At 38.2% G+C, this 20,548-nt stretch overlaps 1 protein-coding gene across 1 annotated transcript; it reads right to left on the bottom strand.

The window, feature by feature from the left end:
* Window positions 1–2,335: 2,335 nt before the first annotated feature.
* On the bottom strand, window positions 2,336–3,577 carry LOC307166198 (baculoviral IAP repeat-containing protein 2-like; the record flags this gene model as incomplete). Its single annotated transcript, XM_079884414.1, has 1 exon — window positions 2,336–3,577. One exon carries the CDS (start codon window positions 3,575–3,577, stop codon window positions 2,336–2,338), a length of 1,242 nt encoding a protein of 413 aa, XP_079740540.1.
* Window positions 3,578–20,548: the final 16,971 nt, after the last annotated feature.

Raw genomic sequence — 20,548 nt, 5'->3', positions numbered from 1 at the left:
ACAGATTTTAAAACACGTAAAAAAAAAAAAAAAAAAAAAAAAGGTCACCGTTAAATAATTTAAAACAACTTATAGGGTAGAATGCATTTCACAAATGAGTTTTAAAGATACCGGAAAAAGAAATGGTAAATTATATTTTTAAACAATGTTTCAAACGTGAGCATTTAACATATCGAACATCAGTTAAAAAATACGTAAAACGAATAGTTTTTAAGCAAAGCTTTTTAACATTACAATTCACTATAAACTTTTGTTTAGTTCTTAGCTAAAATATATCCTTCACTGTCCATGGAAAGCATAACATGAATGTGAAATCCGGTCTGTGAAGCCAAGTATACGTTGGTAAAAAATACTTATTCAAAACAATGTTTTAAATTTTGTACGTTTTATTTAATTTAGTTATTAATTCAGTATTAGATCTTTTTACTTATGTCTCATTGGAGGCCTCCGGATGACACAGATGTGACGTGACATCACAGTGTTTTCATTAAAGAAGACATATGTGCATTAATTACACTCATTACATATTAAACGTTAAAACAACAGTGAAATAAGTTAAAATTGCATTTTCTCTAAAAGAGTTATTTTAAGATGTTAAAACATTAAAAATACAACGTTCAGTCATATACAGAAAAGTAAAAACAACTTAAAAAGAGTTTTTTTTTCATTTACAAAAAAAAAAAAAAAAGATCTAACGTCCATACAGTATTTGTTAAACTTTTACATAAAACACAAACTAGTTTAAAAAGCCTTACGTTTTTACATAACCAATTGTTAAAGACTCAGAGTTTAAAAGATATAAAAGTGTTTCCTTGTGCTGGAGCAGAGTAAAAGAATGTCCACTCACTCCAGAGATTTGCCAGGACTGACACTCTGTGAGGGCTGCACAGAGACCCACGCAAACCCCGCCCCTACCACCTCCCACAACAGGTGGCCCGTGGGAAAACCCAACAGCCCCTTTTCACCTCCCAAACAGAAAACACGACTGGTCACTTCAGAGTCCAAGTTGGAAATGACTACTGAAAGACGGGGCAGTGGGTCAAACAGACTCCGCCCCCTAACACACCCCTCTCAAAGCTGAGAGGCCGACAAAAAAACCTCTCAGTTAGGTTATTTATTTTTCTCATATAGTTATTTCTTTTTTTTATTCTCTATTTTTACAGACCTAAAATCATGATGCTTCAAAGTATGGATTGGAAGTAAATTACCAAAGACACAAACGACTTCAAACATTTATACAGTAGTGTGTTGCAAAAGCAGAATTCTTCTTTAAATAAAGATTTGCCTTTATTCATGCTTTAATTTCTTTAAAACAGTCTGATGACATGCAATATTTCTGTGGTTAATTGATTAGTAATGTTGCGAGAGGTTTCCTCATACGAGTAAAAACGCTTTAGATGTGTTTGTGACAAACCATTGTACTCACTTAGACCTTTTGAAAAAACATTAATACAACTCTTGCTTTACTAAAACTGGTATTACACTAAAACAAGACACAAAATTGTATATTTCATTTACCCCTACAGTTTTTTCTCAGTTAGGCATATAGTTATTTCTTTTTTATAATTTTTTCTAAAATCATGATGCTTCAAAGTATGGATTGGAAGTAAATTACCAAAGACACAAACGACTTCAAACATTTATACAGTAGTGTGTTGCAAAAGCAGAACTCGATCTACTATGCGTTGGGATAATCCAGACATAGCTTTACTAAAAGAAAATATTATGGAAGTCATTTTCAAACTGTGAGTAGGCTATGGTTCAACATGTAATTATATCATATTTTATATATTAATATCATGGTTCCATGTTGTTTTAATGTTTGTTTGTTTGTTATTAACTAATACCTTTTTTAACTAACACTTCAACATCCTGCACAAATTAAAGAAACGTATGAGCTAAGGATGACTCTGACCCCCAAATAAACGGGTAATGGAGTGCTCACAGTCTACAATATACAGTTAGATATTCTCCTACTTCGTATGTGTGTAAATAGTTGTGCTAAATTCTTTGGGTGTATTTTTTACACATCAACATATTTGTCACACCGTAGCGATGCATCACGGTCTTGTAAAGCCGGACTAACTTTAAAACACCATCTGTGTCACTAAACAACATGGTTAAGCTAATGAATTACAGTTGATACGTGGTATTTTTACGTGAAAGGAGGGAAAGGAATATTGAACATATAAAAATAAAAATATTTTAACCTATCGTCAATTTCAATTGTTAGATAAATCATCTAACAATCAACAGTTATATGTGAAACAATTAGAGTTGGTGTAAATTTGCACATCCAAAAACTGTTGTTACTTGGATGATAAATATCTTCACTTTATAATAGGAAAGTACGGACAGCGCCTTTGACCAATCCTCTACATATGGGGCACTTGCGCAGAGAAGGCGCACATTCTTTGCACACAACTAGGTGACCACAGGGGATGAAGACAATGTTCACTTCCTTATCCATGCAAACTTTGCATGTGCGCTCCTCTTGAAGTCTTCTTAACTGTTCCTCCATAGGCAAGTCTGAAAGATCTTGACTCGGTGATGCAGCTTCATTTGTCTGGGCCATCAGTTCTCTCAGCAGGCAGACATCATTCTTCTTGATCCAGTTGCGGAAGACCTCTGCTGCCACATTTCCTTTCGACAGGACTAACTCAATGAGCTGCCCTGTCTGCTGCTTGACTGTAGTGCAGTTACGAATAATGCCATACTCTTTCTGTGAGATGATGTTCTCCTCTAGAAGATGGTCCATTAAGCTCTGCACACTTTTTAGCTGCTGTGACATGACATGATGATGTTTCTTAAGAAAAGTAAAACCATCTGATGCCATTTCCTCAGCAAGAAGCTCTCGCTCCTCCTCTCTCTTCTCATCTTCTGCACTTAGTAAAACAGACACCAACTCTTGAACGGTTTTGTAATTTTCTCCACTTGCGAGAATTTTGCTTTGAACATTTTGCTTCACCAGGCCACGCTCAAATCCCATCTCTAAAGCAGACTTCACCACAGGATTGTTCATCATCACTGCATCTTCTGAACGGTCTTCTCCAGGACCCAGGTGTACAACAGGTGGAATAACAAACTCTCTTGAGTTGCTGTCTCCATTAGTCAATAGCTGTTCAAATAGTCTTGGAAATCTTGCTTGAATCTGATGAACAAACTCTTGGCCCTTTTCTTGCAACAGGTATTCACATCTTGGAAACCACTTGGCATGTTCTACCCATGGATCATCACCAGGCTCCCAACATCTGAGTCCACCATCACAACAAAAGCACTTCACGTCATCACGACGACCAACATAGTAAAAACCAGCCTTAGCCAATTGGTCTGGTCGAACAGTTATTCTTGAGGGCCAGTAGACAAATGTGAGCAACCTTTCTTCACACTGTTGCTTTGCCGAGTTAGATACATTGGAAAGCTCGGCTGGAGTTACTGTAGCAAGAGACCAATTTTGAAAGGTGTCAAGGAGTTCCTGTTCCCAACGCATGTCAGGACTGTGACAAGCCGGAGGTCGCTGGTGAGACATATCCCGGTGAGACATATCCAGGTTTAAGTAACCCACCCGCTCCTCCATTTGGCCTGAAACGGATGCCGTGGTGGTCGATGTTACGGGTGTCGCAGGGCTGTAGGATGGCTACGTTGCGAAGCAGAGAGCGGGGCTTGAGTGGACATGCCCTGTGGTCGCATTTTTATGTCTTCATCCAGAGTTTACCCCTCACCACAAACCTGTCGCCCTCTCACTCTGCCTTTTCCCTGCTTCGCAACGTAGCCTAGTTTATCTGTTAAACAATACAGAAGTGGGGAGGGGTGGGGATGTTTGTAGGGAAGGGGACCATGGGAAATTCCCACGGTCCGGAGGTGAATATTGCTTTTTCAATGTTTTAACATTTATGTTTTAACATAAAATGTTGTTTTAGATGTTTTAATACTATCACATTTTGATATCTTTAAGAAAATATAATTTAAACTTTTTCATTAATGTTTTAACATCTTTAAAATGTTGTTTTAGGCGTTTTAATGCTAACGCATTTTTTTTATATCTTTAAGAAAATATACACTTTTAAAGATACTTTATGTAAAATGTAACGTTTTATAAATAATGTGTGAAAGTTAAATGATTATGGTTCAACATTTTTAAAAATTATCTTTTTGTAATGAAAAACTCTCTTAACCCGTTATACTCTTCTGTAAATGACTGAACATTGATTTTCAGTGTTTAAACATTTATGTTTTAACATAAAATGTTGTTTTAGATGTTTTAATACTAACACATTTAGATATCTTTAAGAAAATATAATTTAAACTTTAAACAATGTTTTATACACCTTTAAACACTATGTAATTGTGAATGTACAACTTTTCTTCAAATGTATTAGAAAATAGAACTATTTGTTCGATATAATTTTAATACATGTTGTTTTAGATGTTTTAATGTGGATCGTGGGAAAATTTCCCACGGTCACATGACCTGACCAGAAGTGGGGAGGGGTGGGGGTGTTTGTAGGGAAGGGGACCATGGGAAATTCCCACGGTCCGGAGCTGATTATTGCTTTTTCAATGTTTTAACATTTATGTTTTAACATAAAATGTTGTTTTAGATGTTTTAATACTAACACATTTTGATATCTTTAAGAAAATATAATTTAAACTTTTTTCATTAATGTTTCAACATCTTTAAAATGTTGTTTTAGATGTTTTAATACTAACACATTTTGATATCTTTAAGAAAATATAATTTAAACTTTTAACATCTTTAAAATGTTGTTTTAGATGTTTTAACACTAACACATTTTGATATCTTTAAGAAAATATAATTTAAACTTTTAACCTTTAAACACAATGTAATTGTGAAAGTACAGCTTTTTCTTTAAATGTATGTTAGAAAATAGAACTATTCACTTTTTCGGATTTTGTCATTTTTGGTGTTAAAAGCTCTAAGCCTTTGGAGACGGATAAAATAAAAACTTTTGTTCTTCTTTCAACAAAACGGACTTGTAAAAACATAAGTCAGTTTTTTAAATGTACGTATGTGTTTATGCGCTTGATATGTTTTAATATTTGTTTAATGTCTTAATACTAATACATTTTGATAGCTTTAAGATAATGCAATTTAAACTTTTCATTGACATTTTAACATTTTACAAATGTGTGAGAACACTAAACACATGTGTATTTTAACTTTTATACAACGTTTTATATTATTAAATATATAATTTAATTTATAATATCTCCCTGGTTCTGTTCACGCCCATATGGGAGGAGCAAGCGTGGGAAAAAAAGCCACCGGTCAAAAGGGGCGGAGCAAGCGTGGGAAAAAATCCCCTGCTGGAAAAGGGGCGGGGCAAGCGTGGGAAAATTCTCACGTCAAAAAGGGGGCGGGGCTTAAGGGTCATAAATCACTCAAAGTGACATATGCTGCACTATAACCTCTCTCTATTACACACTAACTAAAGTTTGAAACATGGGATCACGAAGAACGGGACCTTTAAGTTTTTTTTGGGAAAACTGGGACACCATGTCATCCGGACTAAAGAGGACAAGGACAACCCAAATTGTTATCAGCGCTCAGTTCAGAAGCCTGCATCTCTGATGGTATGGGGTTGCATGAGTGCATGTGGCATGGGCAGCTTACACATCTGGAAAGGCACCATCAATGCTGAAAGGTATATCCAAGTTATAGAACAACATATGCTCCCATCCAGACGTCGTCTCTTTCAGGGAAGACCTTGCATTTTCCAACATGACAATGCCAGACCATATACTGCATCAATTACAATATCATGGCTGCGTAGAAGAAGGATCCGGGTACTGAAATGGCCAGCCTGCAGTCCAGATCTTTCACCCATAGAAACATTTGGTGCATCATAAAGAGGAAGATGCGGCAAAGAAAACCTAAGACAGTTGAGCAACTAGAAGCCTGTATTAGACAAGAATGGGACAACATTCCTATTCCTAAACTTGAGCAACTTGTCTCCTCAGTCCCCAGACGTTTGCAGACTGTTATAAAAAGAAGAGGGGATGCCACACAGTGGTAAACATGGCCTTGTCCCAACTTTTTGATGTTGATGCCATGAAATTTAAAATCAACTTATTTTTCCCTTAAAATGATACATTTTCTCAGTTTAAACTATTGCGATCTTGAAATTCTGGCCAGTTGATAATACCTAAAATATCAAAATCGACTGCTGGCGGTAGATTATTTTCCTATTTAGCACCTTAACTCTGGAATGGTCTTCCTAACATTGTCTGGGAAGCAGACACACTCTGTCAGTTTAAATCTAGACTAAAAACACATCTCTTTAACCTGGCATACACATAGAACATTATACATTCCTATTATTCAAATCAGTTAAATGATTATTAGGCTGCATAAATTAGGTCAGCCGGAACCAGGAACACTTCCTATAACACCTGATGTACTCGTTACATCATAAGAAGAATGGCATCTACGCTAATGTTAGTCTTTCTGTTTATTTACTGTAATCAGCCGGATCCGGGCCGTATCCAGATCAGATGGAGGATCTGCGCCTAAACACGACCACAATGCTGACTGAGCCTGGTTTCTCCCAAGGTTTTTTTTCTTTTCTCCATTCTGCCACCTAATGGAGTTTTTGGTTACTTTTTTACAACAAAAATTAAACATCACAGAACTTACTTAAGCTGGACTGTGATGCTATTTTCTTCTGGAATCAAACTTTGTTGCATTATTTTCCTGTTATCTCTGTAAAGCTGCTTTGAAACAATTTGTATAACTGTCTATATAAATAAATGTGACTTGACTTGACAACGCATCCCTGAAGTGTCAGCAGAGATTGTGTCAACTAGACTCTCCCCTGTGAAGGCCTCATCGACACGACAGCCATCGGAACTGATCCTCAACAAACCCGTCTCCATACCAGCGTGATGACTCCGATCTTCAACCAGATGGAACTGGATAATATTTGGAATGTTCCAATCCAATCTGACTTCTGACCTATAATGCTGCCTGAATCATAATCATACACTCTTCATTTGTTGGCCAGAGGAGAACTGGCCTCCTGACTGAACCTGGTTTCTCCCAAGGTTTTTTTTTCTCCAGTCTGTCACCTGATGGAGTTTTGGTTCCTTGCCACTGTCACCTTTTTCGCCATTGGCTTTTGGCTTGCTTAGTTGGGGACATTTAATTTAATATTCAACAATATTATTGATCTGCCTGCATTGACACCATTATATGAGAACTGAACTGAGCTGGACGATGACATCACAGTTTTCTCCAGCGCGGCTATATATATAAATTAACTAAATTAATAACTTTTTTACATTATTTTTTTACAACATTTCTCTCAGAAAGGGTAGGAAATTCAATTAGATTCAAGTCAAGTCACCTTTATTTATATAGCGTACATATTGTTTCAAAGCAGCTTTACAGAGATAACAGGAAAATAATGCAACAAAGTTTGTTTCCTAAAGAAAATAGCATCACAGTCCAGCTTAATTTTAAGCATTTCGGAGAGAAATGTTGTAGCACATTGTTCTGCCAGTCGTGGGGTATACAGACTATTTAGGATGGACAGACTGGCTTAACCGACCGTCTGCTAGCTGTCTCACGTAACCAAGGTCACATAAATCCCATCACATAGAGCCTCTTTCACCTAGATATCATCATATAGAGACTGTGTCTGTTCCCCGAATTAGGACATACAAAAAACTCCTAAACCCATTCAAGGGTAAAAATTTAATTGATGTTCAACAAATAAAAAACAGATATAATACGGATGAACAAATGATAAAGCTCGGGTTGCTGAATATTCGATCCCTTACTTCAAAAGCACTTATTGTTAATGATATGATTACAGACTATAACCTAGATGTGCTGTGTTTGACAGAAACCTGGCTAAAACCAGACAATTATATTACTTTAAATGAGTCCACCCCGCAAGATTACTGTTATAAACATGAACCTCGTCTGAAAGGCAAAGGGGGAGGTGTTGCTGTAATTTATAGTAATATCTTCAGAATTATGAGAAGTCTTGTTTTAAATATAATTCTTTTGAAGTGTTGTTGCTAAATGTAACACTATCTAGTGTAAATGATAAATCACATTTAACATTTGTGCTGGCTACTGTATACAGGACACCAGGGCACCATACAGACTTTATCAAAGAATTTGCTGATTTTCTATCAGAGTTAGTACTGGCTGCAGATAAGGTACTAATTGTTGGTGATTTTAATATACATGTGAACAACGAAAAAGATGCATTGGGATTGGCATTTAAAGACATTCTGAACTCTATTGGAGTTAGACAACATGTGTCAAGACCTACTCATTCTCGAAATCATACTCTAGATCTAATATTATCACTTGGAATAGATGTTGATGCCGTTGAAATTCTACAGCAGAGCGATGACATCTCAGATCATTATCTAGTCTTGTGTAAACTTCATTTAGCCAAGGCTGCAAAGCCGACATCTTGTTACAAATATGTTAGACCTATCACTTCTGCCACTAAAGATTGCTTTATCAATAATCTTCCTGATCAGTTTCATCATCTTAGCATCCCGGATAGCTTAGAAGAACTAGATATTGCGACAGAAACTCTTAACTCTCTCTTTTCCAGCACTTTAGACACAGTTGCTCCGTTGCGCTTAAAGAAGATTAAAGAAAATAGTCCAACGCCGTGGTACAGCGAGCACACTCAGGCCCTTAAGAGAGCAGCCAGAAAAATGGAGCATTGCTGGAAGAAAACAAAACTAGAGGTATTTCGCATTTCATGGAAAGACAGATCGATTGCACACAGAAAGGCCTTGAAAGTTGCTAGATCTGCTTATTTTTCAAACCTATTAGAAAAAAATAAACAAAACCCTAGGTATTTATTTGAAATTGTGGCTAAACTAACGAAAAATAAATCTTCAACCAGTAGTAAAGTCATTACTTCAGCAGTAATGACTTTATGAACTTCTTTACTAACAAGATTGATAATATCAGGGAGAAAATTATAACTATGCAACCGTCTACTACAGTATCGCATCAGGCAGTGCATTGTAGTCTCCTTGAAGAAAATTTTTATTCATTCGTTGCTATAGGAGAGGAAAAATTTCCTAAACCAGTTAAATCATCTAAATCGACACCATGTATGTTAGACCCTATACCGACTAAGCTACTGAAAGAGATGCTTCCAGAGGTCATAGACCCTCTTCTTAATATCATTAATTCGTCTTTGTCTCTAGGATACGTACCAAAAAACTTTAAGATGGCTAGGATTAAACCGCTTGTTAAAAAAACGCAACTTAATCCTACAGAATTAGTCAATTACAGGCCGATCTCGAATCTACCTTTTCTGTCAAAGATACTAGAAAAGGCAGTATCCTCACAACTATGTTCCTTTCTAGAAAGAAATGATATCTGCGAGGATTTCCAGTCAGGATTTAGACCGTACCATAGTACAGAGACTGCTCTCATCAGAGTCACAAATGATTTGCTCCTATCATTCGATCGTGGTTGTATCTCGCTATTAGTGTTACTCGATCAAAGTGCTGCATTTGACACTATCGACCATAACATACTTTTAAATAGACTTGAAAATTATGTTGGCATTAGTGGAATTGCACTAGCATGGTTTAAATCATACTTATCTGACCGTTATCAGTTTGTAGCAGTAAATGAAGAGATGTCTTATCAATCACAAGTTCAGTATGGCGTACCACAAGGCTCAGTACTAGGACCGCTGCTGTTCACTCTGTACATGCTACCATTAGGAGATATCATTAGGAAGCATGGCATTAGTTTTCACTGTTATGCTGATACTCAGCTCTATATTTCTTCACGCCCCGACGAAACTTACCAATTCACAAAATTAACGGAATGCATAGCTGATATAAAAAACTGGATGACTAGTAATTTCCTACTACTAAATTCTGAAAAAACAGAGATTCTAATTATTGGACAAAAAACTTCCACATGTAATAGTCTAGAATACTGTCTAACACTTGATGGCTGCTCTGATAAGTCTTCATTGTCGGTTAGGAACCTGGGTGTGCTCTTTGATACCAATCTTTCATTTGAAAGTCACGTGTCTAGTATCTGTAAAACCGCATTTTTCCATCTTAAAAATATATCTAAATTACGCAATATGCTCTCAATGACAAATGCGGAACAATTAGTTCATGCGTTCATGACCTCAAAGCTAGATTATTGTAATGCTCTGGGTGGTTGGCCTGCACGCTTAATAAACAAACTACAGCTGGTCCAAAACGCAGCAGCTCGAGTTCTTATCAGAACCAGGAAGTATGACCATATTAGCCCAGTTCAGTCAACACTGCATTGGCTCCCTATTAAACATCGCATAAATTTTGAAATATTTCTGATTACTTACAAAGCACTAAATGTTTTAGATCTGCAGTACTTGAGCGAGCTCTTAACACATTATAGTCCTTCACGTCTATTGTGATCTCAAAATTCCGGCCAGTTAATAATACCTAGAATATCAAAATCGACTGCTGGCGGTAGATCTTTCTACTATTTAGCACCAAAACTTTGGAACAGTCTTCCTACCATTGTCCGGGAAGCAGACACACTCTGTCAGTTCAAAGCTAGACTAAAAACACATCTCTTTGACCTAGCACCGCTGGATACTTACTGATTGATCCACACTCCGTAATAGATGGTGGCGGTAATGCACCAATAAGATAATGTTAAAAAAGAAGAAGAGGAGGAGAAGAGCACACCTGAAGCAACTAATTAAGGTCACTTCCAGGCAGGTGTGTTGGAGCTAAACTCTTCATGAAGAGGATCAAACCCCTCTGACGTATTGCCATTAACTATATTTGTTAATTTTATTTGAAACTACATAGCATTCAAGTAACAGGTTAAAAGGGACAGTTCACCACGAATTGAAAATTCTGTCATAATTTACTCACTCTATTTTAAAGAATGTTGGTAACCAGAAAGTTGACGGGCCATTGATTTCCATAGTAGGAAATAAAAATACCATGGAAGTTAATGGCTACCATCAACTCTCTGATTACCAACATTCTTCTCTCTATCTTCTTTTGTGCACAGCAGAAGGAAGAAGTTCATTCAGGTTTGGAACAACTTGAGGGTGAATAAATGACAATTTTTATTTCGGGCTGACCTATCCCTTTGACACTGCAGATTCACCTTAGACCTTAATCTCTTTAAATATTACAAAATAGCCATGTCAGTCACAGACAGAAATAAGCTGAACTGAATGGAAATCAGTTACATTTCTCAAATTGAATACAGATTCAGGAATATGAATGATTACCTGATTAAGCAGTGATAAGGCAGAATATCATCAAGTCCCAGGTCAGGTGATTATGCTGTGAAGAACAACTCAATGTATAATCAATGTCAGTATTACCAGGAGGGTTTTTTTTTTTATTGTACATCAGGGTTCACCAATCTCGGTCCTGGAGGGCCGCTGTCCTGCAGAGTTTAGCTCCAACCCCAATTAAACACACCTGAACCAGCTATTCTCACTAGGCATACTAGAAACTTTCAAACAGGTGTGTTGGAGCTGGTTGGAGCTAAACTCTGCAGGACAGCGGCCCTCCAGGACCGAGATTGGTGAACCCTGTTGTACATCTTCATCTGCTTTCACTCCTACTAAAGGAGCAATGTGCTCTGCAAGCACTGATGGATGCAATACATGGGCTATGTTTGCAGTGTAACATTCTTGCTTAACTTGATATGTCCTGCACTTCAAGAAATCTGTTAAATGACGTTAGAACTTTATTCAGGAAATTCCTGATAAACTTTACTAAAGCAAGATGCATTTAAGAATGTTGAAAAATAGATGTTTTATTCAAACACTTTAATAACTTTTTAATGTATCTAATTACAAACCGTAACAACACAAATCAAATGCAAATAAGCATGCAAAACAAAGGAACAGAGAAATAAGGTAGATACACCATTGTTTGAAACTGTGCTAGAGAAGTCATGCAAGTATGTCAGGTGCTTCAACAAAGAAGACTTCTGAATAGGATGCACCTGTTTTCTCTCTAGTGTAATGAGGTAGCATCAATTAGACTACTGAGAAGTGCAAATGCAAAACCAGAATGGGCGTTTACCAATCAGTGGCCAATTTCAAACTACAATAAATAGGAGTGTTCGACATCGGCTGTGGCTGGATGTAACCAATCGGCGAAAGTTGCCACGTGCAGGCAGGGAGGAGCTGCAAACGGAGATGTGAAGTCGGACGCTTTCTGCTTCCCGTAGTGACTGCTCACGTGGTGTTTGCATACTTTACCACAGCTGAAGTTCTGTTTAATACTTTATGTCTTTCGTTAGTTTATGTCTAAGTTTAACATAAGCCTATAATATTTAAATACCAATGTAGTGGGGTCTATGTTTTTTTAATCAGTTTTATTTTCATAAACATGACACAATATAACATCGCGACTACATGAAAAGAGAATTTACTGTTATGAAAAACAGATTTGTGAGCATTAGTGGAACTGAAGGTGTTCGAATAAACACGAAACACGCGTGATCGTTGTTATGATGTGGATTCGGCCAATCGTGGAACAGTTGTGTCGGCATCCGAGCTCGTGCAGCTCCTCTGGAGAAGCTGCACAGAATGAATCAGCCGGCTGCTCTTGAATCTCTCTCGTGGTACTTTGATGGCATATGTCACAGTCATGTGGCGTCTGCGCTGTATCAAGTCGGACACAATTTCTAACCGGCATGCACTGCTTCAAGTCAGCCACCGATCGCAGGACCTACCAGTCCTGCCAGTCCTCCCAGTCTGTGCAGAGCTGCATTAAGTCGAACAAGCCTAATGTTTTTCAACCATTTTTCAACAGACTTGCTAAAATCATGAAGGCCCACCCCTAAACCAAGCCCCCAGTGGATTAGAGCAAATCGGGTAAAGCGGTTGAAAATGCCCCACTGCTTGAGAAACACCCACTAGTGTTCTGCAGAGATACATGCCTGAATGATCTTGTGCTCATCAACTACAAATCACTGTTAGTTCAATGTCACTGTCTCCACCCATGTGTGCTGTTGGTTTTCATCAAAATTTCAATGCTGATCCAACACACTTTAAACATTGAAATTTCAATGCAAATTTCAATCTCATCTAAAACTCAACATTGAATCAATGTTACCATGCTATCTGGGATTACTTTTCTCAGATTTATCTGGCAGTTCTGAGATGACTGTAGTAGGACTGCTTGCACTGCAGCACTGGAACTTCTGAAAGTCTATACTTTCAGTTCTACCAAAAAGACTTGTGAGAATTTTCGTATGAATGGATTTTATTTTGTAAAATGATTTTACAGACAAAAAAAATAAATAAACCAAGCTCCGTCTCAAAGTTCTTTGGCGTAGGCCCCGTCCTTCGTCCAGGTCTGGAAGTTAACTGGTAGGTCCTGCCTGATGATAGAGGCAGGGGCGGATGATAGCCTACCCCCGGACGAGTGGACGGGAGCCATCCTGGTGGTGGTGTGGAGGATGGAGGAGAACTTCGCTACGACACCTACAGACAGCAAAATAGGAGGGTAAGATCAGTCTTTTTATATTATATTTGACGTGGCAGTGGAGTCTTTCTGGTAGAATTTACGCTTACGCTTTCATTTCCACATCTCTCTCCTCATCCAGTGTATTGGGTCTGTCAGTCTGTGATGAAGATCTGATGAGGGCATTGCAGGTTTGGAGGATACATTTGTGTCTCTCTCTCTGCCACTCATGGCAGCTTGTTTCCATAGTCGTTTCTGCAAGTCCTGCCCCTCTGAGACATAGTATCAGTTTTCTCTTTCAGGGGTGGAGCTGCCAACCCATCCTATTCTTCTCTTTGCAGCCATACACCGTCTTCTCTCTCCCTCGCTTAGTGCACAGCCTAGTCGCTCTTGTTTATACTGGTAGCCGTCCCAGAAGCCAATGGTCTGGTTTAATCTAAAAAATGAATACTCTAGAGAGAGCTGCATATAAATTCTGACCACAATTGTATATAAAATGTATCTTTCAAATGTCTGTTTTATTTATCATCAAGGCCCGTATTTAACAAGCCTCTGAGAATTGACTTAAAAGAGAAGTTCACTTTTAAAATGAAAATTCTGTCATCATATACTCACCCTCATGTTGTTTCAAAGCTGTATGAATTTCTTTCTTATGCTGAACAGAAAGGAAGATATTTAGAAGAATATCAGTAACCAGACAGTTTTTGGGTCCCAATGACTTCCATAGTATATTTTTTTCCTACTATGGAAGTCATTGGGACCCAAAAACTGTCTGGTTACTGATATTCTTCTAAATATCTTCCTTTCTGTTCAGCATAAGAAAGAAATTCATACAGCTTTGAAACAACATGAGGGTATATGATGACAGAATTTTCATTTTAAAAGTGAACTTCTCCTTTAAGAGTAAAATAATTCTTGGCTCAAGGCTGCGCTTAAAAGTTAGTTATCAAGCATCTCAGGTGTAATTTAAGTGAAATGTAGGACTTAATCTTAAGTGTCGGTCGGATTATTCACGACACTTTGCTCTTCCACAAATGGGATTTTGGATGATGACATTGGCATGGACTGAATAGATTTCCTTATTTAAGAATATTGTCAGATAAATTCACATAGAATGGTGAAATTCCCAAGAGGAGTTTACATTCAACAAACATTTGACAAAAAATAATTTTCAAGAAAATACATTTTATGATGTACACATTGGAAATGAAAGATAAACACGTTTTCCACCATGTCTTAAATTTACATTTTAAACCAGTGTGCTGTTAACTGACCTGCCTTTATTTCTGTCATGACAACTCTCAGAATGATTGGCATGGTAATGGGTATGACAATGTTGTATGTTTGGTCTTGGCAGAATAGATCTCCTACGCTGCTGCTGCTTTTATTGCTGCTGCTGCTGTAGGCTATTGCTGCTGCGGCATAGCAAGTACGGGACTTGCTACTGCCAATACATACACAACACGCTGCTGTGAGCAAGTAAGACATGCTGCTGCTGTACAATATAGCTTACATGAATTACCTGTAGCAGATCTATACAGGAGGAGGGAATCTGAAAGCGTTGCACTGTTAAGGCAAATGCTACCCAAGTATTTAAAGGTTGAGCAGCGAGCTCATTGGCTACTGATACGGCAGGAACCAATCAGCTGCGCCCTATAGATCAGTGGTTCTCAACTCCAGTCCTCGGGACCCGTTGCTCTGCACATTTTGTATGTCTCTCTTATCTGACACACTCAGTTCAGTTCATGGAGTCTCTCTAGTATGATGATATAGCATCGTTTGATAATCGTCATTGTCAAACCCTCTATACTCCTATTTGTAAATGTGGAGTCATTTGACAACGGATGAATAATGGATTATGACTAACATGTATTCAGCTGACATCTTCTCATGTCCTTATGTAAAAAGCTTGCTGCTGCTGCATCTTAATACGCATCTCTGCTGATGTATGCTAGTATTTTACTCCTGCATCAAATGCAAGATTGTAAAACACCGTCTTAACCCTCTGGGGTCGACAAACGTGACGGTGCGTTTTGCTGGATTTTCTTTACATAGTGGCACAATAGACTTAAATTACTCCATTTATGATCATACAGAAAAAAGAAATATGAAAAAAGAATCTGTGAGATGTATACTTTTGTATGTGTCCACTTACAATCAAAACATTGTGCTTTTGTAAAATAAAGAAAATAAACAGGGTGTGCTTTCTGCCTCTCCATCTCCGTGAACCTTTTTTTTCTTGAGCACGTCTATAAACTGAAACAAAACTCAGTGAATACTTGTCACACATTTATGAGCAATATATCTTTATAAACATTTAAGTGTGTACTTAAAATATACTAAATAATCTGATTCAAAACGAAAACAAATATTCTCTCTTTAAGTAATTTGTATAAAACCAACAAGATGTCCAGTTTCTCAAGCGCTTGCTCATTAGTTTTAATGTGACCACACCCACGCGCGCAAAAGAGATTGACATGCAAATCGTCCACATGAAGGAACGCGTAACCGGCTTCATTACCTCAAAACAAAGCACCAAACTTCCTCATTCTTCTGCTTTTCGTCGAGTTTAGAAGACACGCTGTGAGCTTACATTGAATTTACCTCCAGAAGAAGAAGAACGCGATTTTAAGACGAAAGATTTTACGGTAAGAAATGTATTGCGAATTGTATTATTAGGGGTTCAAGCACGAAGTGCTGAAACCCTATTGTAATTGTACTGATTTTTATTATTATTAGAGGTTCAAGCACGTAGTGCTGAAACCCTATTGTAATTGTACTGATTAGGGGTTCAAGCACGAAGTGCTGAAACCCTATTGTAATTGTAAGGATTTTTATTAGGGGTTCAAGCACGAAGTGCTGAAACCCTATTGTAATTGTACTGATTTTTATTAGGGGTTCAAGCACGAAGTGCTGAAACCCTATTGTAATTGTGCTGATTTTTAGGGGTTCAAGCACGAAGTGCTGAAACCCTATTGTAATTGTACTGATTTTTAGGGGTTCAAGCACGAAGTGCTGAAACCCTATTGTAATTGTACTGATTTTTATTATTATTAGGGGTTCAAGCACGAAGTGCTGAAACCCTATTGTAATTGTACTGATTTTTATTATTAGGGGTTCAAGCACGAAGTGCTGAAACCCTATTGTAATTGTCCTGATTTTTAGGGGTTCAAGCACGAAGTTCTGAAACCCTATTGTAATTGTAAGGATTTTTAGGGGTTCAAGCACGAAGTGCTGAAACCCTATTGTAATTGTACTGATTTTTATTAGGGGTTCAAGCACGAAGTGCTGAAACCCTATTGTAATTGTACTGATTTTTATTATTATTAGGGGTTCAAGCACGAAGTGCTGAAACCCTATTGTAATTGTGCTGATTTTTATTATTATTAGGGGTTCAAGCACGAAGTGCTGAAACCCTATTGTAATTGTGCTGATTTTTATTATTATTATTATTAGGGGTTCAAGCACGAAGTGCTGAAACCCTATTGTAATTGTGCTGATTTTTATTAGGGGTTCAAGCACGAAGTGCTGAAACCCTATTGTAATTGTAAGGATTTTTAGGGGTTCAAGCACGAAGTGCTGAAACCCTATTGTAATTGTACTGATTTTTATTATTATTAGGGGTTCAAGCATGAAATGCTGAAACCCTATTGTAATTGTAAGGATTTGTAAAACGCATCGCGCAGGACAAACCGTAAGGCCTAGAGACTTGAAACCTGGCCAGATGGTAGGCCTCAATTTGGGGACAACCTATCAGAGTATGACCCCGATTGGCCCATAGGTGGCGCTACAGCAACCAAAAGTTCAAAATCGCTCATCACTCTTAGACCGTTTGTCCCAGGATCAAGTGCCTTATATCGTTGGAATCCTTGGCTCAAGGCGGACAAAATGTCTATCTCCGATTTCCTCGCCCTTAGGCGCCAATTTCGAGTAAATTGCATTTTTTTGAAAAACCTATTTTTGCAAACTTCTCCTAGGTTTTTGGCCTGATCGGAACCAAACCACTGCAAGAATATTCTCTGGAGTCTGACAATCAATAATCATCCAAAAAATTCTAAATTTCAATTAACGGTCGATAAGGGGAACCAAAATATTTGATGGAACCAGGGCCACTTTTACTAAAACGGTTATAAATTGTGAACGGAAAGAGATTTTTTTTGCTAAACTTGGGATACATCTTCCTGAGCTCAACCTGAGATCACTTGAAAAAAATCGCAACAATTGGCCACTTGGTGGCACTATAAAACGGTTATAACTTGTGAACGGAAAGAGATATTTTCGCAAAACTTGGGACACATGTTCATGAGCTCATTCTGAGGTCATGTGGAAAAAAAAATCATGACAATTGGCCACTTGGTGGCACTATAAAATGGTTATAACTTGTGAGCGGAAAGAGATATTTTCGCTAAACTTGGGACACATGGTCATAAGCTCAATCTGAGTTGACATGAAAAAAATCGTGACAATTGGCCACTTGGTGGTGCTATAACAGTGAAAAAAATCATGGAAATAGCTATAAGCGCACCCAACTGTTAGTCTACTGAAAATTGGCACGTATTGTCTTTGTCCAGGGTGCCATGATAGTCTATGAGAACATTGGTGTATCTCAAAAAACTCAGTATATGTCATTGGCACAATGCCTTGAAGGAGCCTTAGAAGTTTCAAGCCAGTGTTTTTTCACAGGAGTGACCTCCTAAGACTCCTGAATCCTTGCCGAGTCCAACAATACCAAACATGCCAGGTTTCGCCTTATGGTTTTTGTAAGTGTCATTTAGAGCTTTAAAAAATTGTGTTTATCTTCAAAGCCGTTAGTCTGATCGAGGCAACAACAAAAAAAACAAAGGAAATTTGAAAACATAGGTAAATAGCTAAACAATAACGCCAAAATGTTAAAATTATGATAGGAACTGACAAAAAAATGAATTAAATCCAATCAATTTCACCCATGGATCATTTTGATACTCTCACATGTTTGAAACAAACAATGATGGATTGTCATGAAATTTGTTTTGAATTGGGACTGGCGAATCCCCATCCATACTGTCAATGACCATTCGCAAAGACCCGCCCACTTTAGTTACTGTTGCTATGTCTGACAAGCTATGTCTCCTTCAAGGCATTGTGCCAATGACATATACTGAGTTTTTTGAGATACAACAAATGTTCTCACTCTCACACCACACCAAGTTCTCACGCAGTGAAAAATACATTGCGGATCAGAGAGGAGACTGCGCGCTGACAGACAAGTACTTTTGATATGAAACAAATGGCGCTTTTCCACTACACAGTACCAGCTCACCTCGGCTCGGCTCGACTCGACTCGGCTTTGTTTGGTTTTCCACTGTGTAAAAGTTGTACCTGTACCTGCTTCCAGGTACTTTTTTTCGTACCACCTCCGGCGAGGTTCTAAGCAAGCTGGGGCAAGCTGAGGCGATACTAAAATGTGACGTGAAAACACGGCAGACTGCTGATTGGTCAGAGAGAATCGTCACTATTCACTGCGTCATCATTGCACGCGGCAGACGGAGTATCCTGAATAAAAAACAGCAAAAACAAAAACATCCAAAAACAGCATACACTCGATTTCCTCTATTGTCCATTGTGTGTGGCAGCGGATGTATCTCGCGTAGAAGATTAAGTCACAGCAGTTTCCTGCGGCGTCGCTATGACGACCAGGTACTATTGTGGAGGTACTATCTGCAATGGAAAACGGAGTGAAAAGCGAGTCGAGTCGAGTCGAGTCGAGCTGGTACTGGTAATGGAAAAGCGCCAAAAGTCTCACCTTTCAAATGTAGACATTTAAACAACTAGATGTACCGCATGGCGGTACAAAATATGACCGCCGCTCAGGCCTGCACTGGCTTTCCACAAAAAATATACTTATACATACTAAGTATGAAAAATCTGTGATTTTTTTTTTCAAAGGACCCTCCCATTCAATTTCTACAAACCTCTACCAAACGGTTGAGGTACCTGTTGATGGTAAAATCAGTTATCTGACTTTGGCATGGGTTTGTTGTGTTTTACTGAAATAAAAAACATTTTTTCCCCCAAAAAAGTGGTTTTATCTTGTAGCCCTGGTCCCAGAGTTTTAAAAAAACAATGTTAACAAAATTAAACTCATTCCCACTGTACCTAGTAGAACACTTAAGTAAATGTCCCATTGAAATTAATGGGATTTTATGGATTTAGGTGAAGAAAGTGTACACATAATACATTTTGGTCTGTACCATGAAGAGAAAACTGATTCAACTATATAAACTATATATTTTCTGAAAGCGTAGACTCTCAGGATGTGATCTAACATGGCATGAAACATGTCCCACCCACCTCATTAGTATACTGCCCAAGCATAACACATTGGGTATTGGTAAATCGGGTATATGGCTGATACCTAAAAAAAGTAGTAGTATGTGCATGTCTGTCTGTGTGTGTGTGTATGTGTGTGTGTTTGTGTATGTGTGTGTCTGTGTGTGTGTGTGTGTGTGTCTTTGCGTGTATGTATGCGTGCGTACATGTGTGTGCGCGTGTGTGTTTGTGTGTGTGTGTCTGTGCGTGTGGATGTCAGTGTGTGTGCATGCTTGCATTTGTTTGTATTCCTGCATGTGTGTGTGTGACAGTATCATCCTAAACCAGCAACCCTTCGCTCAACAGCACCATCTACAGGCCGATGAGTGTAGTCACTAAATGTGCACATAAATGAATTTATTTTATACCCCCCCATGGATGAAATTCTACGAAACTTAGCATACCCCCAGAGGATGTCAAGTTAATCATACACATGAAATATGGTGCAGTTCTGAACATCTCAACTGAAGATAGGGGCGATTAAAGCAGAATAATATTGCATTTTCATTTTTTATGGGAGGGGCGCAAATCACAAATGAGTGATTATGGGCTAGGTTGATGTGGGCCCTTAAGAGCAACATACCATAAAAATGTCTTCATCCTCGGTGCCACGGTTCAGGTAGTTATTTAGGAAAAACTGCATTTTTTGGGTTTGGGGGGGCCCAGCGCGGGGGGGGAGTGGCCCCCGGGGACCAAACGAAATTTTTCCGTAAAAGTCTAGTGGGGCTACATGCCC

This window comes from Squalius cephalus (genome assembly GCF_949319135.1).
Source record: "Squalius cephalus genome assembly, chromosome: 10".
Lineage (NCBI taxonomy): Eukaryota > Metazoa > Chordata > Actinopteri > Cypriniformes > Leuciscidae > Squalius > Squalius cephalus.
Note: the sequence above shows the minus strand (reverse complement) of the source record. Positions and strands in the feature narration are given on the sequence as shown.